This window comes from Chlamydotis macqueenii, chromosome 9 (assembly GCF_036417535.1).
Source record: "Chlamydotis macqueenii isolate bChlMac1 chromosome 9, bChlMac1.mat, whole genome shotgun sequence".
NCBI classification, from domain to species: domain Eukaryota; kingdom Metazoa; phylum Chordata; class Aves; order Otidiformes; family Otididae; genus Chlamydotis; species Chlamydotis macqueenii.
The window spans coordinates 5,660,608-5,686,459 of NC_141564.1; the positions used below are offsets into that span (position 1 = coordinate 5,660,608).

At 50.5% G+C, this 25,852-nt stretch overlaps 2 protein-coding genes across 2 annotated transcripts; both read right to left on the minus strand.

Moving 5' to 3' along the window:
* Positions 1–226: 226 nt before the first annotated feature.
* Positions 227–3,354, minus strand: LOC104477315 (G protein-coupled receptor 35). The gene is made up of 2 exons (XM_010117365.2): positions 3,219–3,354; positions 227–1,818 (listed from the first exon to the last, which is right to left on the minus strand). Exon 2 carries the CDS (start codon positions 1,804–1,806, stop codon positions 862–864), a length of 945 nt encoding a protein of 314 aa, XP_010115667.1. The 5' UTR covers positions 1,807–1,818; positions 3,219–3,354; the 3' UTR covers positions 227–861.
* A 1,237-nt stretch (positions 3,355–4,591) lies between these two features.
* Positions 4,592–7,529, minus strand: LOC104477316 (G protein-coupled receptor 35). Its single transcript, XM_010117366.2, has 2 exons — positions 7,507–7,529; positions 4,592–6,006 (listed from the first exon to the last, which is right to left on the minus strand). Exons 1-2 carry the CDS (start codon positions 7,527–7,529, stop codon positions 5,040–5,042), a joined length of 990 nt encoding a protein of 329 aa, XP_010115668.2. The 3' UTR covers positions 4,592–5,039.
* Positions 7,530–25,852: the final 18,323 nt, after the last annotated feature.

Consider the following 25,852-nt stretch of genomic DNA (forward strand, 5'->3'; position numbering starts at 1 on the left):
GACTAGGGCAGATGCGATCACCTCCCACCAGAAAGGAGACCCATTGAAGATTTGATCCCATTAAAATACAACAACAAACCTGTCACCAGAGCTTACGGTAGTCGCTTGAGTGAGATCAGGTCTTCACCGTTTTATACTTGGTCTGCAGGATGCTAAGGGTCTGTTCTGTGGTCCACAACGCTTTGCAAAGTTCAGTTTTCCCAAGCAGTAGCAGCTTTATTTAAACTCAGAATTATTTTAGTCTTACAAATGCCGGGGCATTGCCACAAGCCAGTACAAGCGTTATATGGCAGGAATGGGGCAATGGTCTCGTACCACTGTCTGAGTCCTGTAGTTTACTCCATAGCTGCATCCTGGTAATAGCTGCAAGCTTTGAAATTATATAGGTTGGCAGGAAAGTACCACTGTCTGGACAAATTCTTTGATGTGAGCAGCACAGATGTGGTAGGTTTGGGACTTTTCCTAGATTTTGAGTGACCATATATATGACAGTACTAGAAGCGGATTTGTGTATTGCTGTAAGGGTGCTCGGTTTCCTATGTTCAGCTGCATGATATGTACAAATAAGCGGAAGCAACGGCCTTATCATCTGTTCTCCGTACCACATGGCTCTCCCTCTTGACCAGGAGATGCCTGAGGCTGCGATAAAACAATCCAAGACGATATTCAGAGCTAGACTCAAGTCATAGGACAGAAGGACAAAATTCAAATTAATATCAGACCCTTTGGAGGGAGGTGTCCCTTTTTGCAGGTATGCCTGTGCGTACAATGATTGCAAATACTATGGGCAGTCCCGTTCCCTCTGCCTCAAAACTTCAGCAGCGCTGTGGCTCTCACCACCTATAGCATATTACACCTTGTTTACGTCATGACTTGGTTTGTGGGTGGCTGTGACTCTTGGCTTTGGTTTGTCCTAGACCTCCGTAGTACACAAGTGTGGAACAGAGAAGGAAATTCTGGAAATTCCTTGGCTGCAAAGTAATAGCAAAATGCATCCAAACAGCAGTTAGAATTTGCTAAGCATGCAGAGATATAAATAGAGGATCTAACTTCTGAGAGCATAGAACAAGCTCCAGCAACATCCACTGCAAACCGCAGGAGCATTGCGATGTGGAAAGGTGAAAAACATGCAACAAACACACACAGATTCACAGAAACAATGTGGATTGCTTTCTGGATTAACTTTGTCTCATGAGGGCTTGTGGCCATCTTCTTTTTGAGACATGTGATGACTTGTACTGAGCAAAAAATCACAATCCCTAAGGGAATAAAATACCCGAAGATAACGGAGAATAACGTTGGATAATTAGGTTGAGCAGATTGTTTCCGAAAGCAGAATTGTTCCTTTTTTGCATTGAATTTTGGACGCAAGTGGGAATAAATTATCAGTGTTATCCACAGAAACCCACAGATAGAAGCTGATTTCAGTGGGGATCGAAGAATCTTGGCTTTTAGAGGGAACTTGATTGCAATGTACCGATCAATGGCGATCAGGGTGATGATAAGGATGCTCATGGGTATGTTTGTAAAATAGATGTTCTGTATGAATAAACACAGTTTGTCTGTGGGATGGTTGTACTTGGTAAAATATATCAGGAAAGGGAGGGCAAACAGCAGGAAACTGTCCGCAACCATGAGGTTGATCATGTAGACCCTGGTCTCTGTCCACTTCTTGAGTTTGCAGCAGAAGACCCAGAAGGCAATCATGTTCAGTGGGGTCCCCAAACAGAGCACTGGGATGTAGACGACCAGTTGAAATAGCACGATGCCATCCTGCAGCTCGTAGTCTTCGGTGCAGTTCTCCATGTTGCGCCTTCTCTGCAGAGAAAGGGTGCAGGCATGAGACTTTCCTCAGGGACAGGTCCTCTGGGCTGGGCCCTGCTGCAGTGCCCCCCCACTGTGATGGCTCTGCAGCCCCCCAGGTCCCTGCCAAAACCAGGCCACCCCTTTGGCCTCCAAGGCCCTCGCTTTGCCACTGAAGCCGCCCCATGGGTTGGGGTTGCAAACCTCTACAGGACTTGAGCCCTTCCAGCCGTAAGGTAGCTCAGGTGGCTTTGCTCCTGGGGGTGGTGGGAACGCTGCCGCAGGCTGGTGGGTGAGTGCCTGCCATGGGCAGGCTGGCCCCGGGCACGAAGCCGCTCCTCTTGCTGCAGGATGCTGGGGAGGAACAGCTTGGCATGGGTGCCACCAGCCCCAACAGATGACAGGCCTCCGAAGAGAGAAGGGAAAGTGAGCACGCGTGTATGAGCTCAGCCTTCTGAGACAGGAAGCCAAAATGTTGCTAAAGCAGAAAACACAAATCCAAGAACTTAGACTGTCTCCTGGTATTCCTTTAAATATTTCAGGGCATCTGCTACCAGCAAGAAGGCTGCAGAGGATGAATCAGACTTAGTCTGCAGCTCGTAAAGGAAGTGTTTACAGTGAGGCAGGACAGGAAAACACCCAGATTCCTACAATCTCTTACAAATACATTGCCTTATAAGTCAGCGGCTTCTAAGCATCAACATCTACATTGTAGTGAAAATGTCCAGTGGCATTGAACTAAGTGAACTGGTTTTAGGGTCCGAGACTGCGGCAACAATGGAGGGAAGTGTGGCACCTGCCCTGGCACCAGAGCTGGTATGGCATTACTGAACCGTAGGGCTGCAGTCATTTTTAGGGTGGCATTTATGGAGGAGCTAACATGCAGCCGGTGCCCTGGCTCCTTGGAGTTTCAGCCTCGCAGGTCCTTGGCTGCACTGTGATATCACCCACCCTACAGCCATTCCCTGCCAGCATACCGCCGTCATCCCGCAGTGAAAAAGCCATTCTCTGCGTGCATGGCACTGCCCTGAGGAGCAACTGGCCCCTCTGGGGCGGGCAGCCCGGCCCCATTGAATCCCCTGTGTGAGCACAGAGCCGGCGGGGGCTCCCAAGGTCCTGTGCCGCAGCATGCCCAGCGCCGAGTGCATCCACGCTCATGGAAGGGGCACTGGTCTGAAAACGCAGCCAGGGATAAAGAGATAAAGACCCCTCCCCCGAATGACACATGTGGCTGCAAAAAAGTGAGGCACAACAGCCGTGAAAGCAGGAGGAAACGGGGGCATCTGTGTGCAGCTGAGGGCTGACAGCCAACAGCCCTGGCTAGTGCTTCACATAGGAGGTGAGAAAGCACACCCCAAAGTCCGGAGCAGAGCCCGCTGCCACACACCAGTGTGAGATGAATTAAAAGACGTTACCTGCTTCTTATGGGGACGCCGGGTGGATTCAGTCCTCAGAAAGGTTGCGGCATGGATGCGGGCGTCCTGGCAGAGGAGGAGACCTGTGGGGGCCGCGGGTGGTGGCGCAGGGTGCTGCTGCGTGCAGGGCACAGCTGACTGGAGCCTGCTGTCGACAGCTCGGGAGCGCTGAAACGCAGCAATGAACTCTTGTTCCCCACAAGTGTTTCATTTATCACCTGCTTTTTGGGACGGTCGAGTTGCTGGTGCCCTCTGTTGTTCTACTCACATCAGCTCAATGCTTCATCATCATTTTTTCCACCCGGTCTGTGCTCCCTCACCTCGCACAAACCAGCAATTAAAATTTAATGTTTTCAGTTGTGGCAAAACAAATGATTTCTACAATAAAAACCATAATGGTTGCAAATTGCCCTTCTGGCAGCGAAAGGTCCCCGGGGAGCCCAGCAGCCGGTGCAGCCACTGGTGCGGTTGCAGAGCAATGCCCCAGGGCAGGCAGCAGCGTGGGGACCGACGGCCTTTCCGAGGGGACACGTCAGTGCTCGTGCGCCCCGTGACAGCGAGCCCAGGGCGAGGGGACCCTTTGGTGTCTTTACAAGAAAAGTGACAGATGTTACCGGCCTGCGTATCCTCTGCGGAGCAGCTGGGTGTCTGACGCTGCTCAGCAGCATCACTGGAAGCCCATGCTGGTACCGACAGTCGCTGCCAACCCACAACGGGTGAGGGATGCCGGTGTGGCCATGGGCACACAGGAGCTGTCAGGACCTTTAGAAAGATGCTGAAGAACGTGCCCCAGTGGTATTTTATAGTAATTTTGACGGCTTTTACTGTCTGTTGGCTGCAGCAGTTGCAGTCCCATCTCTGTGAGCCAGCTGACAGGAGCCAGACTCTGACTCCCTTGGGATTTGTCCCATTAATTCCCATCTCCTGAGCTTTGGTCTCAAAGGTGACAACAGCAGATTGAGCAGCAGCGTGGGCTTCCTCAAGGCAAGTGTAGGTCACAAGGGAAAATGCATGAGTGTGCAGGGAAGACTCCTCCACAGTCTCCTGGAGCACTCTGAGCGTTGCCTGGGCAGAGCTCACAGGCTATTTTGGAGATTTTTTTTTCAATATTTACAGTCCTAGGGAGTATTTAAATAACAGGTAAGGGGTCAACCCACTCCCCATCTCCCCGGACTTTTCTAGGCTGCCGACTCATGGACAAACACATTTCACTGATGGAAATGTTAGGGGTGTCGGTGTGGACATGCTGTGGAAAGTCGGACCCAGCTGTGGGGTGATACCCCGACCCTGAGCTGCGGCCAGGAGGGTAAATCTGAGGGCCACGTGCTTAGAAATACGGCGGTACTGCCTGAACACCCACCAAAAGACTGTGATAAAATAAACTGGATTATTTTAATAATGCAAACAACCTGAAATACACAGTGAGGTAAAACATGATGCAGTCTTTTTGTTGGCAATAAAGATCAATTTACTTTAGCTGCAAAATGAACTAAAGCAGGGAGATGTGTGGGTCACCTGTCTTCCCCTAAGAGCAATAAGTAGGTGCTGGTGGCTGGAACGGAGACGTGTTAATGAGCAGCGATTGCATACACACGTCTACTCACGGCTGTGAAATGACTGTCTTGTTTCTTAGAAGTATGGAGTGTAAATTGCAATTAACTAGTAATGCTAAACCTAACAAAGATGTCCCTAGCAAGAAAGAGCAATAGTTGTCCCAGTAACACTGAAGCTGTAAATTCTCTTGATGTTACAAAGTTCTGGAGGTTTTTTTGGATTTGTTTGGGGTTTTTTTTGTCCCCTCGTGCCTCCCCGCTTCCTTTATCAAATGTGTGTCTGTAAGGAGCGGATTTGATCTGTTTTTTCAGTGCTGGGTTTGGGCAGTGGAAGGGCTTCATGGAACTCCTTGGTCACAAAGTAGTAGCAGATGCTATCCAGGCAGCAGCTAGACGTGGCAATACACCTCGTCAGAGAGGAGAAGTTCTTCATAAGCTGGATGTGGAAACAGGTAACTCCAATTCTCTCCATTATGAACCTAGCAAGTAAACCAAGGCAGGCTGGCAGAAAACATATTAGAAATACAATCAGATTTGCATAAATAATGCAAACAGCTTTCTGGATTAATTTCTCCTCTGGTGGATTTGTTTTCAGACATCTCTTAAGGTTCCTGATGGCTTCAGTGGAGCAAAAAGTCAAGATTGCTAATGGAAGAGTAAACACAAAGAAAATGGAAAGCAGATTCATAGCAGCAGACGTGGTGGTATCCTTCTGGAAGCAGAAAGCAGCATCTCTCTGCCGATGCTGTAAGGTGCTACCAGTTATCACGAAGACCCACAGAAGCCCACAGAGAAGGGCAGCCTTGGATGGAGACCTGAATGTCTTGGCTTTCAAGGGGTGCTTTATGGCAACATATCGATCGATAGAGATAAATGAAATGATGTAGATGCTCACTACCATGTTGATAAGATAGATTGCCTCTATAAACTGGCAGAGTTCATCTCGGGGCGACTTATTCCAGAGCAAATAAGCCATGAAAGGCAACACGCAGATGACAAAGCAGTCTGCAAGGACTAAGTTGATTACATACACCTTGGTTTCTGTCCACTTCTTTATCTTGCAGAAAAACACCCAGAGGGCAAGGACATTAAATAGCGCTCCAAAAAAGAAAATGAGGATATACAGTACAAATTCAATGAGACGAACATGATGATACAGTTCTAGATTTGCAACACTGCAGTTGTTGGACACATTCATTGTCCGAATGTGTAGATGTTGTATGACGTTCTGAGACCTGAAATGGGAAAAGACACAGTAAGACTTTCCTCCTCCCTCTCAACAGATGCATGGCTCCTATTAAAAACGTGTATTTAAGTAAACATTTACTTTGTTATGAATCTGAATTTGAGTCTACAAAGATGACCATATCAGCCAACCAGTAACTGGGACACATCCTTTGTGAGGCTTTATGTTTACTCAGTTTATGAGTAAATATCTCAAGGTGCATTTCCAACAGGACATGGCAGACAGCCTTTATGGAATAGGGGGATATTGAATGCGGGGTGGGGTGGGGGGGTAGGTGGAATAACACTTAGAAGAGCCCCCAAAGATAGCAAGGATAACCTGTGACAGTGTGAACACTAATTCCTTAAGCCAGACTGTGCAAATGAGGTAAAATTACCCTTAGCTTGGTTTTGAACTAGGCAGGGATTGCAGGAACTGAAGCTAAAGCCTAGCACAACCCACTAGCAAAAGCTCTGCTGGCCTGGGAGGCAGCCCAGGGTGGCGAAGGGCTGCAAGGGCGTAGCAGATGTCACTTGGTAGACTTGACTCTAATCGGGCAGGTTTCTGAGCCTTTGGACTGCCTTGTGAAGTGAGAGCTCCTGCTCCAAGCTGAGGAAAACAGAGCTGAGTCTGAGTTCTGGCATGCTTCCCTTGGTAGGGAAATGGGTGGGGTGGAAGGATTACCCTGGTTTAAACCTGTTAGTTCCAAGAGGGAGTACAAGTCCGCAGATGCGAAGCAGAAAGACACACCTGAAAGAGAAAACACTGGTGCAAACCAAGGAACGAGCCGGTAAGGGCTGCATTAGCTGATTCCTGCTGGAGGAATGCATCCTGCCACGCTGGGAAATCCGTGAGGTGTAAGCAGTAGTACCGAGCCCCTGTCGCGCTGGCTGCTGGCTGCTGTACAAGAGCACGAGTTCCCGGGCTGATAAAAATCAGCTTTCACCAGACCCCATCCTGTGCAAAGTGGGTCAGCGTGACGTGCACATGGAACAATTCTCTGAACTGCTGATTCTGTGTGTATGTCACTGAATTTCTGCTTGTGTCTAAATGCACTTTGGGAAGAATTTAACCTTTTCATTTAAAATAAGTAAGTTATCTGCCACTGTAACAGGAGAGTGAAGTGGTGAGGGAGCTGGTGAAATCCTACAGCTTTCAGAGAGGCGGGGTTCAGGGACACCATGACTGAACGTGTCTGGTTACACGGTTATTTGCCTCCGCAAGAAATGCGGACCTTGTGGTCACTTGGTGAGGGCACCGCCTGCAAAATCAGACTTCAGTTCTGAAGCAACTAATAAACACGCAAATAACCCAGTTGCTGGGGGGATGTGCAAGTGTCTTGAGCACCAGTAGACACTAACGTGACTCCGGCATAGAGCTCGCTCCCGGTTCTTGCGTGCTCAGGCCTGGGTTTCCCGACAGAGCTGGCTGCTCGCTGGGAGGAAGCTGACAGCTGTCACCTGAGGAAAACCTCTCAACTCTAGTAAGTAGCAGCAGGGAACCACCTTACATCAGGGGCTGAAGCTGCCACATCGTTACACTCACTAACGGCGCCAGGCAAACGCCATTGATGCCGAGGTTGCTTTTCGTTGGCCCTGGTCTGCAGCTCGGGGCTCGCAAGTGCTCCAGGCCATGAGGCAGCCTGGAGACTGGGGGGAGGAGGAGGGAGGAAACGAGCAGCAGGGCACATAGGGTATGGCTGAGCACAAAATGTCTTTACAGAGATGCAGTTTGATAAGCTAGCATATCCTGTGGCTGCTGGAAATGCTTAAGGTGGGGGTAGATGAGGTGGCTGCAGCATCGGAGGGGCTAGGCAGCAACCTACAGCTTTGAGAAAGGGACGGAGACAGCTGTAAAACAGCATCTTGCTGCCACTGGAGGACCAGGAACAGGCTGGGGCTTGATGGACAAGGTCACCAGTACTGTGGCGTGTGTTCTGCTTTCCCTCCACTGTAGACCGGGGAGAGCTGATCAGCAGCTGTCATAGAATCATAGAATGGTTAGAGTCGGAAGGGACCCTCAAAGGTCATCCAGTCCAACCCCCCCTGCAAGAAGCAGGGACATCTCCAACCAGGTCAGGTTGCTCAGAGCCCCATCCAACCTGGCCTTGAACGTTTCCAGGGATGGGGCATCCACCACCTCTCTGGGCTACCTGTTCCAGTGTTCTATAACTCTCATCGTAAAAAATTTTTTCCTAATATCCAATCTAAATCTACCCCCCACTATTTTAAAACCATTACCCCTCGTCCTGTCACAACAGGCCCTACTGAACAGCCTCTCCCCATCTTTCTTGTAGGCCACCTTGAGGTACTGGAAGACCGCTATCAGGTCTCCCCGGAGCCTCCTCTTCTCCAGGCTGAACAGCCCCAACTCTCTCAGCCTGTCCTCATAGGAAAGGTGCTCCAGCCCTCTTATCTTCGTGGCCTTCCTCTGGACCTTCTCCAGCTGGTCCATGTCCTTCTTATGTTGGGGGCTCCAGAACTGGACACAGTACTCCAGGTGGGGTCTCACCAGGGCAGAGTAGAGGGGCAGAATCCCCTCCCTCGACCTGCTGGCCACGCTCCTCTTGATGCAGCCCAGGATGCGGTTGGCCTTCTGGGCTGCAAGTGCGCACTGTCAGCTCACATTGAGCTTCTCGTCCACCAGCACTCCCAAGTCCTCCTCAGGGCTGCTCTCAATCCATTCTCCGCCCAGCCTGTATTTGTGCCTGGGATTGCCATGACCCAGGTGCAGGACCTTGCACTTGGCCTGGTTGAACTTCATGAGGTTGGCACGGGCCCACCTCTCCAGCCTGTCCAGGTCCCTCTGGATGGCATCCCTCCCTTCCAGAGTGTCCACCACACCACACAGCTTGGTGTCGTCAGCGAACTTGCTGAGGGTGCACTCTATCCCACTGTCCATGTCGCTGACAAAGATGTTGAACAGGGCCAGGCCCAACACGGACCCCTGAGGGACGCCACTCGTGACCGGTCTCCACATGGACATTGAGCCGTTGACCACCACTCTCTGAGTTCGGCCATCCAGCCAACTCCTTATCCACCGAGTGGTCTGTCCATCAAACCCATGTCTCTCCAGTTTAGAGAGAAGGATGTCGTGTGGGACAGTGTCAAAAGCTTTGCACAAGTCCAGGTAGATGAGATCTGTTGCTTGTCCCTTGTCCACCAATGCTGTCACCCCAATGCTGTCCCCTATTATGGCAGCTGGTGACCAGCTGGGGAGGAAGGCCAGGGCTGGGGTCATTTCCTCCAGCAGCTCAAGAAGCAGCAGGCTCCTTCCAGACCCTTAACAGTGAGCTTGAAGGAAGAGAAGGGGGGCAGAAGCTGAAGGCACCATGGTGACAAACACCCAGTGTATTTCCCAGGGGGATGCCCATGGGGGAGCAGCTGCACTGGAGGGGGAGTCCTGTGTGTAAAAGCCTCCTCCCACCCTGTGGGGGGAACTCAGAAGTGAGCGGGTATGAGAGGAGCGAAGGGTGAATGTGGCAGGTGAAATGACTAAGGACGCCGCCGGAGCCGAGGGGGCTGCTGGGGTGGGTGAGGGAAGGGACCTGGAGCTGAGCAGAGGGAGAGGAAGAAGGAAAATGGGGTGGGAGGAGGGGGTACAGCACAGCATCTTCTGCATCATCTGCCTTCAAACCCACAGCTCCTCAGCAACTGCCCTGATTTTCACCAGCTTTCCTGTAAATTGAATGGATAGCTGTCAGCAAAGATTTAATAAACACAGCCATGAGAGCGGACTTGGGCAGGGCAGGATGTCACAGGGGTGTTGATCTGAGCACGGGCGCTGCTGGCCGGGGCTGGGCAGCAAGCTGACCTGGGAGGCCAGGAGGAGAGAGCAGACAAACTGCTGCCGTGGCAGAAGAGCCACTCTGTTTCCAAACAGCATAAAGAAACCTGGAAACTGCCTGCTCCAACCTTGCGGTTGTTCCCAGTTGTCAAACACAGTGGTTTCTTTCTTTTGTTTTTTTTAGAAACTTGTGGTCTTTCAGGCTTATCTGTCACTGCATCCCTTGAAAAGAGTGATGCAGGCACCCTAACCACAGAACTGCTTTGAAAGACCCTGGGAGGGGATGCAAGCCTTCACTTTTAGACAAAAAAAAAAAGAAATCTTTTGGAATCACTCATTTGCCTTGTTGGGATGAATTTAGCTTCCAGTTCCCAGCTGCTGTTAGGAAGTAATATGCTGCAAAGGTAAAGTACCTGGAAAATACCTTGGAGTAAGAACAGAAACCGAAAGGCTCAGAGATCACAACCCCCTTATCGCAGGGACTGCACTGCCCTGCAGAATCCTGAGCCTCCTCTGCCCCCTCCCAGCCACGGCAGGACCCTGAGCGGCAGCTCACAGCGAGCAAGAGAGTGAAACAAAGCGCAGTTACCTGTAGGTTTAATGCCACGAGATCAGCAGCGGGTTCTGCCGGAGGCAGGGCAGGCCGGGGCCGTGCGGCCGCGCATCCCGGCCCGGGGGAGCGGGGCCAGCCGGTGGGGCTGGGGGTCGGGGACGGGCTGAGTGCGCAGCGCAGGTGCTCGGCACCATCAGCTCACCGATACTTGAGGGTTTCTGTAGCACCTCCTCCTCCTGCGTAGGAGAAGATTTCATGGCAGTTTGGTCTTGAGCGTCAATCCGCTGACCAAATACACGGTGGCAACACTTTCCTGTCACATCTAGCACATCACTCAGCACTTTCTAAACCGACGTGTTCTCCGGCTAGTAGCAGTACTCGGCAACTGTGGATTTGAAAGGCTGTGCTGAAACCTAAGCTAAGCAAGGCCGGGATGCGATTTCTGGTGTTAGATCACCCCATGGAGCTGGAGGTGCAGGAGCCTCCAGTGCTTGCACAGCTCTGGGTGGGGAGGTGGCACAGGGAGCAGCTCAGCATGTAGCATAGGCTTTCTCTAGGCAGGAGAAAGTTTCCACATCCCTCCTCAGATGGAGACTGCTGCACCCAAATGGCCCCTTGGGACGGGTTTGGTGCCTGGGGCAGGGATGGAGCTGGATTTGGCCACGACAGGGCCAGCGGCAGGGCTCCAGCCTGCATTCCTTGGAGCACAGGTCCAGCCAAAGCACCCAAGAGCTTCAGGCTGGCGGCTGATCCAAGGCCTTGGCATCTCACATGGGTGGCAAAGCGCCTTGCTTGTCAGAGCTTGCATGGGCTGAACTGGAGGGGAGAGAGCTGTAAGTAAGTGCTAAAGGTGATGGGCTATTTAATTGCTGTCGCTAATCAGCCTGCAATACTGGGAAATAGTGGGGAATCGCCTCCCTGCCCACCCACCCTTAGTACCTGAGCAGCTGTAGCACCACTTTGTGGCTGTGGTGCCAACGGTGGTTGGAAGTTCGTAAAACAGCACAACGGGTACTCCACTGGCTATTAAAATGCAGGAGCTGTGAGAGAAGAGAAGCCAGCTGGCTTGAGCTCGGAGGTGAGAGCATGCAGGCACTGGTGCAGTGAGCAGAGGATGGCAGGATGCCGACGTGGCCCAGGTGTCCTTGGCTTGGGTGGCATCAGGTGGCATCAAGCAGAGGAAGAGCTGCAGCACGACTGTCCAGCAAGGCTGTGCAGGGGAGCAGACCAGACAACAGATCCTGAAGATGAGACCCGCTCGCTCTGCTTCACCACAGGGCTCGCACACCCTGCAGCCACCGAGATGTGCGTGCTGATCACAGTCCTCAGGAGGCAATCAGGCACATGAAGCCCCCAGGTTTGTGTGTCATGGAAGACAAACCATCAGTGCATGAGATAAGAGCCACATAAAATGTTTCTGAACCACACGCTGGTGAGACACTCAGATACCATCTGGCATTTGTGAGGTGCTGTGGCAGAAGAAGGCAGGGAAATGTGCTGGTACAAAGCCCTGCAGAGGCTCTTTGGACTGCCGCACGAACGAGGGACTGAAGGGTCACTGCAGTGTTCAAGGCCAGGAAAGACACGCGTGAAGAGAGCCACAAGGGACAGGCTGTGCGAGCTGTTGCCTGTGGGAGCTGCAGCTGCGTTTCCCAAACAGAGGCTGATGCTGCGAGTTACTTTTGATGGAGAGTCCAGGATGATGGCCTTGTTCACAGGGTGGCTGAGGTTGGAAGGGACCTCTTGAGGTGTCCTCCAACCCCCTGCTCAGAGCAGCTTGCCCAGGGCCATGCCCAGTCTGGTTTTTAATATCTCCAAGGCAATCTCCACAAATTCTCTGGACAATCTGTTGCACTGTTTGTTTACTGTTAAGAGTAAATATTTTTTCTGACTTTAAATGGATTTTCCTGTATTTCAGTTTGTGCCCATTGCCTCTTGTCCTTCTCCATGTCTTTCCTGTAGCCCCCTTTAGGTACTGGAAGGCCATTCCAAGGTCTCCACTCTAAGGTCTCCCTGGAGCCTCCTCTTCTCCAGGCTGAACAGCCCCAGCTCTCTCAGCCTGTCCTCACAGCAGAGGTGCGCCAGCCCTCTCATCATCTTTGTGGCCTCCTCTGGATCCTTTGGATCACGGAGTGGTGGAAGGGGCTGGGTGTCGCCTTTGCCATGCTGGGGAAGAGCTCCCATGTGAAACGCACCAGGCAGATGGGAAGGTGTTTCAGAGCAGGTTTGCCCACGGCATACATGTGCAGTGCTGTTGCCCTGGTGTGTCTCATCCCATCCTTCCTCCTCCTCTTCATCACAGCTCAGCTCACTTTCCAATCCTACCTGTCACTTAAACGGACACAAGTGCCTTCGTGTAAGGGTGCTTACGTCTCAAGTGTGCCCCATAAGCCTTCCTGGGGCAATGGTCCAGGCTGGCAGCACAGCAAATTATTGCGTTGAGAAGCGTCTAACGGGTCACAGGAAACACCGGGTTGTCATGTACACACTTCTGCAGACATGTCCTGCTGTCGTAGCTGGTATTAGGCAAGCGAAACCAGGCCGCAGGGAGGAAGCTGCCCCGTGCATACTGACACTGCTGTGTTTGCTGAGGCAGCCGTGCCCACCATCTGTCACTCCCAAAGAGGTCCCCTCCGTGGCACAGTGGGCACAAGAGCTTCAGTTTCTTCTCCTCCCTGTGTTGGTGGGGAAAGTGAAGCCCTCAGCCTTGGCTGTCTCCCACGCTGGTGGTGCCCACGCTTGCCATGATGTGTGAGCTCTGTGATGAGCTGTGTAGGGGTGAGTGGTGGCCTGTCACCCACCTACACCAGCTGCGGTGGGCTGACTGCATGGTGGGGGCCAAGGAGCTCCTGTGGCCCACATGGTGGGCACCGTCCTGCTGGCTGTAAGGCACAGAGGTCTCCCAGAGGGGTCTGAACAGAGGTGTGGGGCAGCCTGTGGAAGAAATGCTGTCCATAGCCTAAGTCTGATGACACTGAACAAGCTGTGTCAGCAGGGCCCATCCAAGCTCTGTCATCCACCAGCAGGTCTGATTTGGAGAAGCAGCTAATTTGGAGGTGGTGGCCTAGGAAAGAGCCCCAAAGAGGGATGTAGGCCAGGAGGGTGAGGTGACTGAGGAAGAAGACCATGGGTGTGGGGACAGAGACGGAGACAGGCTGGCTGTAGGGTTGGGACTGATGTGCTCCACCCTGCGCAAAGGCTGGAAGTGGCCAGGGGACACAAGGAGATGGCAGGAGGGGACCTCTTGGATGGTGGCAGCCAAATAGCACCAGGAGAACATAGGTCCCTGCCAGTAAGGCCAGTGGCACCTGCCTGCAAGCAGGGTGTCTAGCCTGGTCGCAGGGGTTCGTTCCTTCAAGGAAGACAGCACAAGGCTGTGCATGCCGCGTCCTCCTGAGGACCTGTATATCTTCCTGGCATTTTTCACCAGTGTCCTACCAAATCTGAGTGCTTGGAGGATGCTACACCAACGCAGATTATATCTGCCTGTGCTTTGCTAAAATACAATACACTAAGCAGGACTAGATGGTGTGGTTTCGGTTGTGGTGTGAAACAGGGGCAACGCCTACATGGGACGCTGCAAGCCTTCATCAGAGAGCCTGAGTGACCTTTGAAGGCACCACCTTTCCATGTCAGCAAGGCAAAAAACACTCAAACTTGGGTGTTTTTCTTTTCCCTTCCCACCCCTCAAACACGAACATCTCTTTCCTACATTATCAATTTGAAAGGTCACTTTGTTGTGCAATCCTTGGGGTGTGGAAGGGCTTCACCTTTGTTAACATTCAAAATTCAAAGCTTTATTTATTTACAATTTACTTTCACATGTCCAAAGAGGAGGAAGACAAAGATGATGTGAGGATGGCATTGTTTGTAAACCCAGGCATGCTTTGTCAACGGGCTGGCGGCAGCAATACCCCAGGTGTTCAGTGCTGTAGAAATACATCCTACCTCTGTTTTGCATGCATATTGCTTATGACCTGCACACCTACTAGAACAGACCATCAGTGCTCCTCAGGCTGCACACCAGCCTATTCAGCCTCGTTAATGTTGATGTTATAGACTCATATCACTGATTTCTTGAGCTGAAAAGAAAACCTTTTGCTTTTATGTAATTATAAGAACCATTTTGTTTCTGAGCGCCTTGCGCTTGGGTGGAGACACCTGATGTTTCAAGAGCTCCAGCAGATCTTTTTATCTCTTTCTCTCAACCACAAGACACATACACTAAATATTAAATAAATTGGGTTTTGCTAATGGGAAGCTACAGAAGAGAGCAGAGGTAGCTCTGGTAATTGCAACAGATACGCGCCTGACCTTGTACTGCTCCCAGGAGATCAAACCAGTTTATCCTCTGCCTTCACCAGCTGGTCTGTAATTTGCCTGTAGTCATCCTCCCCATGTCTACATTTGGACAGGGGCCCTTTCAAGACTAGGAGGAGCAATCGCTCCTGCAATGTAGCACGTGTGAGTGTTAGAGACTTTTGCTTATATTTTTTTTTACTTTTGCCCAAGTCCAAAGAATTTTTTGGACTAGGTTGAAATGGATATAGACTGATTTCCTGAAATAAAAGTGTCCTTAATATCCACTGCTCTCTGGATTCCTTGCTCTTCATCCTCCATCACCCCATGGGGTGGCATTTTCTACAGGACAGAGAAGAAAGCCCCACTCAGCCCTTGCCCCTGCATCCGGCCCTGCACCAGCTAGCGGGGGGCACAGCCCCACATCCGCCGCTGCCTCGTCCCAGCTAATCAGCACACCATCAGCTGCTCTGGGTGCTGAGGTGGCTGGTGGCTCCAGCACAGCACTGCTCAAGACCACAAAATGGAACAGATAGATAGAAACAGCACAGAAAAAAAAAAGTCAAAAGCCTATGATATTGGCTCATTTTCTTATTTGTGAAGTCGTGGCTCAGGGTCCCGTGTCCTGAAGTGATCCTGCCTTTACGGACAAATGACCATACCCTGTGTACAGACCCAATACATCATTAAACTGTGAGACTTCTGCTGCAGGAGGGCAGAGGCAGGAAAGCAGTCAGAGGGCTCACAGAGGTACTGGGGGAAAGAATTTTCCATAAACATGCATTTTTCAGAAAGAATATTATCCTGTCATTTAAGATAGGAGGTGACAAGCGAGATTCAGATCCATCTCGCATCATTCATGAAAGGTGTGCGTCATACCTGACGGTTGGCATCACCTGTGGTGGTGCATAATGCATCTGTGTCAAAAAGCTGCTGTTTCAGCTGATCTGTTTCCATTTCCTGAAACGGAAAAACAAATTTAGGAACACAGTTTAATAAACGAAAATTTAGGAATAGCTCCTTCACCCTGTGATTAGATATTTTTAGAAGGCTGATGAGCTAACTGACTCTAGAGAGGGAGGTTAAGCAGAGACTACAAGTGCCGAGGAGTTCTGTTTTAATCTCTTCTTCACTACTGTGTACCAGAAAACCACCCATGTTTCTGCTGGAGCGGTGAGCAGGAAGGCAGCAGATAAGGAAAAAATTCACATAACCACATCAAAAAGCATACTACGAGACAGCAGCCTTGTTAGCGATACGGCGGTGAGGGCTGATAAAGCGCTGCGTCGCAGCATCGCGCAGGGCGCTGCCTGCACAAGGAGCTGATAAGCTTGGGCTGGTGTCCTCGAGGGGCTGCACTGGACCGAAGGTGGAAACCCAGCCAAGATCACTGGGTGGAGGGTCCCCGCAGCACCAGCAGCCACCCCGTCACCGGGGCAGACTGGTGTGGAGGAGTCACTGGAGGGTGATCTCCACCTGGTTCCCCAAAGGCAACGAAGACCAATGTCTCCCTAAGGACTCGGTGGCTAAATACCTGTTTGTGACCAGAGGTACAGCAGAGCCATCAATAACATCACGCAGCTCCAAAGCTCTGGGGCCAGAGGGCACACCAGCTAATGATGACAAATGGATTTTTTCCCTTCCTGCATTCAATATAATTCAACTGTGCAATTGGAATAACGAGATTTAAAGCAAACGATGCTACCCTGAGCCTGCTGGGTGGGCTGAGCTATAGATCTGTCTGTGCATTTATAGAAAATGCAATGTGTCAGTGACTGGATTGACTGGCAACCTTTGCAGGACTGCCTTTTAGATTCAACGATTAAGTTGTTCGTGTTGGCTTTGCTTTTCAGGACAGGGAAGCATATAAGCTTACCTACAAATGTCAGCCTTTCCTTTTTCTGGAGCTGTGCTGACATATTACACTCAGAGAATAAAACACAAGAGCAGAGAAAATGAACCTGGCTGACAAGCATGTGCTCTGGGAGACAGCCATACCTCCACCTTGCATGGATACAAAGCAAGGAAAACGTGGCCAGGGGAGCGCATGAGGACAGGAAAACCAAGAAACCCATAAAGTGCCCAATCCCATCTAACTATAAAGTGCCTTTGGTGTCTGGGGCTTTGCCTGCTTTGCTCCATGGCATTTCAGCTGTGCCTCAGTCTTTCACCATGGCTTCCCACTCAGGAAAGCAGCAGATTTCCCCACAGCTCCCTTGTGCAGAGATCTGACCACCATGCGTTTTCCAGATGCTGGTGATACAGACCCCAAGCCTGCAGATAAATTAAAAACCCCACCTTCCCGTGACTTCAATGCCATCTTCTGCCTACTTAGGGCAGGGTTTTACTTGGTGTTAGCCTACGTGACTTCTAGACTTACCCAAGTTTTGTTGTTGGAATAGCCTCAACAGCGTCTTATTTAGGTCCCCCCCTTGCCTCTCCCTAGTTTTAATTGTTTAAAATACTTCCGATGTTCTAAAATACTCATTTGTCACAGTGTTGGTGGTTTTGGAGAACTGAAGCCCTCCTGCGAGGTCAGCAGGAACTGAGAGGACAGCAAGGGCACCCAATGCTCACCTGCAACAGAAACAGGGACTTGGTAATGCGCTGCCCGGCAGAAGGTAAGTCCTCAGGGCTCCGGGAAACGTCACTGGTCTCTCCTTATTCCTTTCACTGACTCAGTATCTTTTTGGCATTTCAACACAGCTGTGCGGTCACTCTGCACACCATGGCCTTGAGCACAGCACCACGTTGCTCACACACAGATTAAATCTCTCTTCTAATAGTTCTCCTCTCCTCCCTGAAGTAAAAGCTCAAGGAGAAATCGATCTCTTCTGCTGGTATTACCACCAGGTCAGCACCGTCAAGGCAGCTGGAAATGCTGGTGCACAAGGTTCCGTTCCTCTGCGAACAGCATCTGCATTTAGCCACAGGTCCAGCACCAGCACTGCCTGCTCATGGCACAGCGATGTCTCTCATGGGAGGGGACCCACAGGCACGGCCGCTCCTCTGCGGGGACCTGGCCACCCGCTCTCCTCCAGCACAGAGACACCCTCCACACATCCACCGCCTGACACAGCCCCACGCTCGGCCCCAGCGCCCCGAGAGCCCACCCCAGGCTGGGCACGAGCTCCGCCAGCGCTCTGAGACCTGGCTTTGTCTCAGCTCGTGCAGCCAGCGCCTGAATGATAAGAGGGAATTAGATAAAAATCAATCTATAAGCCACATTTGCAGATGTAAACATTTAACTTAAGCTTATTATTGCTCAGGGACTTTGGGCAGAATTAAATCAAATCAGTGGAGATGTCTGAATTAACTCTTCCCAGCCCTTCACCTCATTACAAACACCTTCCGTTCCCCTGACAGCGAGCTCAGTCCTCTCTGGTCACCCTTTGCCGTGAACGGTGGCTGCTCCCGCGCCACCCTCAAGTGCAGGTGGGAGGCTGGCTCTCATGACGCTCCAGTTTTTCCATCTTTCGAAGCTACAAAAAATGGTTTGGAGGTGCTACCAGCTGGAAGCCAGCCACAGCAGCCAGGGCTGGAGCAGGTAATGCCTGTGGGAGAGGCTCTTCTTCTCCAAAAGGGAGGAAAATAAACCTGAAAATAAGCTTTGCATGCAAGCTAAATATTTCAAGACTTCAACAACAGACATTTGTGCTTTTAGACGATCCCAAATTACAGACAGTACTCAGTAAGCCTTTATACTTTCAGCTCCTGCTGTGAATAGCTCCCTGTAACTGAGGTTATCTGCACCGCATACGGGAGTAAAATCATAGCGGGAGATCAGGCAAGGGCACTTGACAATCGCCTTGGTTTAGTTAACACACTCTCGAGACTCTTATTTCCCCTATCGCTGAGTATGTAGCTTCAGATGAGTACACAGGATCTCATCCGCACTACAAGCCGCAGCAGGGAAGCTGTAAGCTCTCCGCTCAGGTCAACTGTCGTGGTTTAGCCACAGTCAGCAATCGAGTACCACGCAGCTGCTCAATCACCCTCCCCAGGGGATGGGGGAGAGAATCGGGAAAAAAAAAAGAGAAAACTTGTAGGCTGAGATAAAGGCAGTTTAGTAGGATAGCAAAAGAAAACATAATAGTGATAATACTATTAGAAAATAATAAGAAGAATTTTTTAAAACCCACAGAACAAGCAAACAAACAAAACCAATGAGTGATGCATGATTTCTCACCACCCGACAACCCAAGGACTGATACAGCCCATCCTGAGCAGCAATCATGGAACCAAAAAAAAACCTGTAAATGATCCCGGAACAATTCTGAAGAGCGAGAGAGAAAAAAAAAGCCAGCTCACCAGCTCACTCCCCCACTTAAGTACTGAGCATGACATTTATGGGATGGAATACTCTCTTCGGCCTTGGTCTTTTAAGCAACAACTCATAACATCAGTGTGTTTATCAACATTCTTCACATATGAAACCCAAAACACATCAGCCACTGAGAGGAAAATTAACTCCATCCCAGCCAAAACCAGGACATAAACTCAGAAGTTTACAAAAATGACAGAAGTGAAACAGAGCCTGAGAGACAGCTGGCAACCAGGCTGAGCAAGCTGCGAGAAGCAGAAAAGCAAATCCAGCAACTGCTTCTTATTTCGCACAGCCTGGTGCCCTAGGAGGTCCCAGGAGCTGGGGAAACCCTGTGGGACATGAAGCTGGGCAGCGCAGAAAAGCTGGCTGCATCCTCCATCCAAAGCCCTATGGCTGGTTTGAAAAGCTCAGTGGCATCTACTATATTACTGCTTCAAAACCATTCAGCCAGCAGAAACGATGTGCATGGACGAGACTCTCAAAGACAACTTCAGCAATGCAATCAATTCATGGGCTGCCGAAAACTGTAGTCTGGGATTTCTTCTAGTACAAATACTCAATAGCCAGCATCACGTTCACCCTGAGCTCTTGGATATCCTGGAGAAGCAAGAGATCTCTATGCTCATTCCTGTGTTTCAGCAGTGTGCACTGGTGTAAAAATGCCAAGTACATACCTGCTGGGGTAAACCACCTCATTAAACGTGGTCTGCATCCCAAGTCCCTTGTTAGAAATAACCGGCTCACTGAAAGCCACGCGCAGGCAGCGATTCCCCCATTGCATCCCTGAAACTTTCAGGAGAGAGCTGTTCTGCTACAGGGTTTCAGAATAGCTGTAGTGAACCTTAAAAATGCTCACTAGAAGTAGATAAATCATTTTTTTGAGCACGGAGGTTAGAAAGTCATTATTTAGAGTCTTTGACAAGCTTGGCAGAGTCCTCTTACACGCACTGTCAGAATGCAAATATAATCGATTCCAGCTTTTATGTCACTATAGTACAGCGTGGGGTTTTTTTCCCTTAATTCACTGACAGGCTACTCTTCTGTCATCTCCTTGATGGACTAATCTGAACTCCTGCCTCCAAACTATCGACCAGCATTGTAGATTTGTACCTGGGCTCAGTACCCTGCTTTTCCCTGCAGACCCCTGCCCTGGGTTGAATTACATCAGCGTAAAACTACCATGAGTGCAGTGATGCAGAGCTCCTGAAGTTTAAGGGAGGTTTAACAGCTCTTTCACCTCAGACTCCAAATCTGACCGGTTTCCAGACTCAGACCCTTCTGGTCCCACCCTGCCTGAGCATCCTTTGCAGACAGAAAAAGAGAGGCATGGTGAAGCAGCAAAGCCCATGCGAGGCCAGGTTCTCTGAGGGCTGCAGCCCCATCCCCTGTTCTCCAGCTGGCACCGGCACACCAGCCAGGGGACTGGTACCCAGCACCAGGAAAAGCCAGGATAAAGCCATGCTTACCATCTGCCCTCTTGGTCTCTCCAGCGTTATGGAAAAGGGAAAAAAAAACAGCAAGGCATTTGATGTGTTACATATTAATTTCGTTAATTAATCCATCAGTTTCTAACGTTGGGGTAATACTTTCGTGCAGCTCAGGCAGAGGAAAACGGGGGAAAACATCACTGTTTGCCAGCAATTCCCTTCCACTGGGAAAAAGGGAAAGTGGTCCTCAAGCATCTACCTAGACAATTATTAATTATTGTCGTGGTTTTGTTTAGTGAGGGGGGGGGCCTAAGGTGGCAGCTTCTGTAGGAAACTGCTAGAAGTCGCTCCCCTTCGTTCAGTGGACTCAGCCGGGCCTAGGGCGGACCTGCTGCTGGCCAAGGCCAAGCCAATTGGTAGTAGAATGTCCCGTGATAACACCTCTGCGATAACATATTTAAGAAGGGGAAAACAGAAAAAAAAAAAGAGAGAAGAGAAGATGTGAAGAAGCTGAGCGGGGGCAGAGGTGCAGAGGGGGACGCGCGAGCCTCATGGGCCTTGCAGGCCTCACCCTCTGGCCTCTCGCCAGGCAGCCGACTGGGCCCAACTCAGCCCAGCCCAGCTGCAAGAAGTGGAGAGGAGATGAGAAGTGAATAAGATGTAAAAAGTATCCTGAGAGACATCTGCCAGCCTGTTGTGAGGAACGGCTGCAGACGCCAAGGTCAGTTCAGAAGGAGGGGGAGCAGTAATGCGGCTCCTGGCCAAGATTCCTCTGCAACTCGTGGTGACGACCATGGTGGAGCAGGTTGTCCCCCTGCAGCCCATGGAGGCCCACGGAGGAGCAGAGATCCACTTGGAGCCCGTGAAGGACCCCACATCGGGGGAGGTGGATGCCTGAAGGAGGCTGTGGCCCATGGAGGGCCCGCTGGGACAGCCGTTCTGGAGGGACTGCACCCGTGGAAGAGATGACCCACACCAGAGCAGTTTCACGAAGGACTGTGGCGTATGGGTGGGACCCCACAACGGAGCAGGGGAGGAGTGTGAGGAGTTCTTCTCCCAACCATGAAGCAGCGGTGTAAAGCGACGTGTGATGGACGGACCATAACCCCCATTCCCTCTTCCCCCCTGTGCCACTCAGGAGGGGAAGGTAGTAGAGATAATGTTAAGCTTGGGAAGAGGGAGGGGTGGGGGGAGGTTATCTTATTCTCTCTCATTATCCTGCTGTTTGTAGTAATAAATGAATAGTTTTCCCCAAGTCAAGTCTGTTTTGCCCATGACGGTAACTTTAAGGATTTCTCCCTGTCCTTATCTCAAACCTCGAGCCGTTTTTCCTTATATTTTCTCTCCCTGTTCTCTCGGAGGGTGGGGGGAGTGAGAGAGAGACTGCGTAGTCTGGTCCCGATCGGGGCTGAACTACGACAATTATTAATGTGGCTGCAGTGCTTACCCAGAACAAACTGAGACTGAACCGGGGGTGCAAGACAAACGCATTCCCAAAAGCAAGAGGCATTAAAGCTTCAGCACTGAAACACTTCAGATGGCAGCTGAGAGAAACCAGTCTCAAACCAGCTGAACCCAGAGGAGCCTGCGGCAACTGCGCAGCCCCAGCGATCAAAGAGAGCAATCACCTTTAGAAACAAGAAAATCCACCCATGCACAAAATAAACAAGGAATGGGTTTTCTTTGCTTCATTTGACTTCAATTCCAGTGAAAACGCAATTGTGGGATGTTTTTATAATTCCCCCCTCGAAGGGTAGCAGGTGCTCTGCTCACTGGAGCTGCTCCTACTGGGTTCATCATTGGAGCTGCCAAACCTGGTTCGTCCCTGCTGCAGGCTCCCTTCTCAGAGCTGGAGGAACTCTCTCATCAGCAGCAGTAACCCTGGGCACTGGAAGACCAGCTAGGAACACAAAATACACGTACAAGGAGGGCCACAGGCCAGGTGCTGGCCCTGAAGCAAGGGGCAACACCTCCACCCCCAGGTACTGGGATTCTCTGTAGGACTTACTTTGATGGCAGGGCACAGCGACTGTCCTCTGCTTCTCCAAAGAGCTGGAGGGGACCTACGTTGTGCTCTGCCACCCTGTTTGTGTCCACCAGCACCATTTACCTGATGAACACACTAAGGATTTTTCTAGTTGAAAACAAAGCAGCTGTGAATCTTTTTAAAATTTTTTTTTCCCCTGTATATTCCTGTTCCTCAAATATTTTTCAGCAGGTGCTTTAAAAGCGTTCAAGCGCTGGCAGCGAGGGAAGCTCGGTTTGGCACGGCACTGTCACCCCGTGGGACAGCAGGGAGCAGCCGTGCCCCGCTGGCTGAGCTCCTTTCCTCCTTCCCAGAGCACAGTCCCACGCCAGAAACCACATTTTCCTCCTCCACTGGCTCTTGGTGATGCTCCTGTGCGCCGCAGGAGTGCGGGGCCAGCCCAGGCTTGCACACCAGGCAGTGTTTCTGTCCATCCTGTTCTCTGCCCCGTCACTGCCCTGCGTTTCACCCCACAACCACCCAACCTGCAGGGAAAGTGCTGTGGGAACGAGGAGGGAGAAATCTGCTTACAGAACTCAGTCATTCTATCACCAGTCAAAAAAAAAATAAATGAGGAGGCTCAGCAAATGAGTGAATCTTCCGCGACAGGAGCCAGGTTTCACCCCCAAATGATCACACACTGTACCTGAGTGTCCTCAAAGATGCAAGAGGTTCACCACCACGTCGCCAGCTCTCTGGATTCACAGAGAAAGCTCCCTCTTCCCCAGAAGAGGTTTAGCACTGCAAACACTCCACACAGAGGAGCCCAAGAGTCTTCTCTGAGACACCCTGCAATGGCAAAGGTCCCACTTAAGAGTGCACATCAGCAGAGAGCTGCTACGCTCGGCTGTTATCACATACACTAGCACTCATTCAATTAATCTGCTTTTAAAACAGGCCCACCTTGGAGCACAGGTATTGCCGGTGGTCTTTGGAAGACCAGTGCAAGGTGTCCCCTGTCCCTGGGATGGATGGCTGGCAGCAGCCTCCAGGTCTGGGCTTTGCTGTCCACCCCAAGGACCCTCTGGTCAGTCTTGGGCAAACATATCCTGAGGCTCCTATTCTGCTAATATCTGATTTTATATCTAGACATCACATGATGTTTGAGAAAACCTCCACTCTCAATGAGAAGAACATGCTATCATCACTGTCATTACTGATTTAAATCTTAATCTTAAATCACACAGCCCGCCCTTGTGAGGACAGAGGTGAGTGCGAGAGGATGCTGTGCGCACTTCGAGGTCACATCCGAGCCACAGGGCTCTCTCCTTGCACAGCACAAGGCCCTGACTATTACTCATCTGGCACCTTCCAAGCCCTCTCAGAGATGAGAAAAATGACTATAGCAGAGGTGAAAGATGTCAGCACAGCAGATGGAAATGGATTTCTTCTCCTCTGCCTCCCCTCTCGCCTCCCTATAAGCTTTGGCAGAGGTCTGCACTAATGTAGGAAACTGCAGCTTTCAGAAAGCGACCAGTAGCGGTGAGATCAGGTCCCTCTGAAGGCAATGAAGGTCCCTGCAGGGGCCAAGTGATCCCCTTCCAACGAGACACAGCCTGAGACCACCATCTTTTGGTTACAGCCGCCTTTAACTGCTTTTGGCCAAAATCCCACCATATCATTCCTGTTAATATGCTTACCACGGGAGATTTTCCACAGCCTTCTTTTATCAGAAAAAAAAAAAAAATTATTTGCGGAGGCAAATCTTCACCTGAGACTTAGAGCTGGGCAGCTCTAAGAGCACAGCCTGAGAGTCAGAAGTTTTACTTGCACCCACCAAAAGGGAGCTCTAGTGTAGGTGGGAGCAGAAGCCTTGAGCAGGCAAAGCAGAGCACCTCCTCGGTGAATCCAAACACCGGCTCGGCTCCCTCACCCCACACGTCTTTTGCCAAAAGAGGACAGAATTCTGGTTGAAATCTACTAGCGTTTTGAGGCAAAAGCAACTTCTCACAGATGTTTTATTCCTCCCTGTGCACAAGGTGTTCCATAAAATTACACTCAGTCCCAGGCAAGAAACCAAGTGCCAAGAACGCTGTGGTCATGGAAGAAACGTGCAACAGCTACGGTGACAGGTTCCACAGCCCTGCACCCGTCACCTGCAGACGCGCTTGCTTCCTTCCTGGAAATCCTGAGGAGGATTTCCCAACCTTGAGAATAATTGCATTTTCTTTTTGCTCCTATTTTAAATGGGTTTCCATCTCTGCTCCCAGCCTTGCCGGGGCTGCAGTGGGGGCCAGGAGAGACTCCCAGTTTCACCGAAGGCAGAGCGTGGCCCTCCAGAAGGTGGTGGTGCATTTTCTGTGACATTTAGAGGTGCTTTTCTCACTCTTGTTTTCATGACACGGCACCGAATGCATGGGAATTTTAAGAAAGCCTAAGCTCTGAATCAAAGATTCTATGAAACCATTTTCATTGCGAATGTAAGTAACATGTTCCTAGGTTTTATGATTGCAGTGAGAAGCTTTTAAGCATAATTCAAAGACTCAGATGCTAGGAGGGACAGAAAAAAGATCCTTAAAAATAAAATCTAACCTGATCTTGTAACATTCTGGATGGTAGCATCAGCCATTTCTTTTCCTTCAGAAATTTACTTCAGTATTTCCTCTCCAAGCAAAACTTTTTTTTATTATTAGGAGAGACCACGAGCTACTGTTAAATCAGCCACTGTATCACTGCCTGTTGTTTCTGAGCTTCAAGGAAATTCTCATTAAGCCCTAGCAATAGCTTCTGAGGCTGTTGACTTACTGTTGGAAGCTTTCTGCTGGGCTTCCATTTCTTTTTAAAATCATAGAATGGTTTGGGTTGGAAGGGACCTTCAAGGGTCATCTAGTCCAACCCCCTGCAAGAAGCAGGGACATCTCCAACCAGATCAGGTTGCTCAGAGCCCCGGCCAACCTGGCCTGGAATGTTTCCAGGGATGGGGCATCCACCATCTCTCCAGGCAACCTGGGCCAGTGTTCCACCACCCTCAGTGTAAAAATTTTTTTCCTAATATCTAATCTGAATATATCTCCCTCTGTTTTAAAACCTTTACCCCTCATCCATAGCACCTCATAGCTCTTTCCAAGCAACACGCAGATGTATTGATGTGCATGTCCATAGGTCTCCAGACCTGAGTTACAAGCATCAACCAAGAAGAGACGGCACAGTGACACTTCAAAGGGTCCAGATTTTCCCCTGAAGCATCCGACACATCTACTGCAAACCCTGCATTTATCAATTCTTAAAAGCAGGGCATAAGCTGATGGGCAGGGACCATCAGGAAGTCTCACATCCACTTTAGAAGAAATTGGATTGACCTTCAATGTACAGGCAATGCAATTTAATTGCAACTTTATTAGGTTATAGTCTGGTTCTCGAGTATGTATTCAAGTAACTGCAGCTCCAAATTCGCCAGGGCAGAGTATAACCGGGTATATCTGGTTTCAGAGCTCTCAG

Excerpts from the sequence above, each read along its gene's own strand:
- LOC104477316 (XM_010117366.2), bottom strand. The coding sequence starts at position 7,529 with ATGTGGCAGCTTCAGCCCCTGAT. Across the intron at positions 6,007-7,506 it reads TGGCAGCTTCAGCCCCTGAT|GTCTCAGAACGTCATACAAC; the intron begins GTAAGGTGGTTC and ends TTCCCATTTCAG.
- LOC104477315 (XM_010117365.2), bottom strand. The coding sequence starts at position 1,806 with ATGGAGAACTGCACCGAAGACTACGAGCTGCAGGATGGCATCGTGCTA.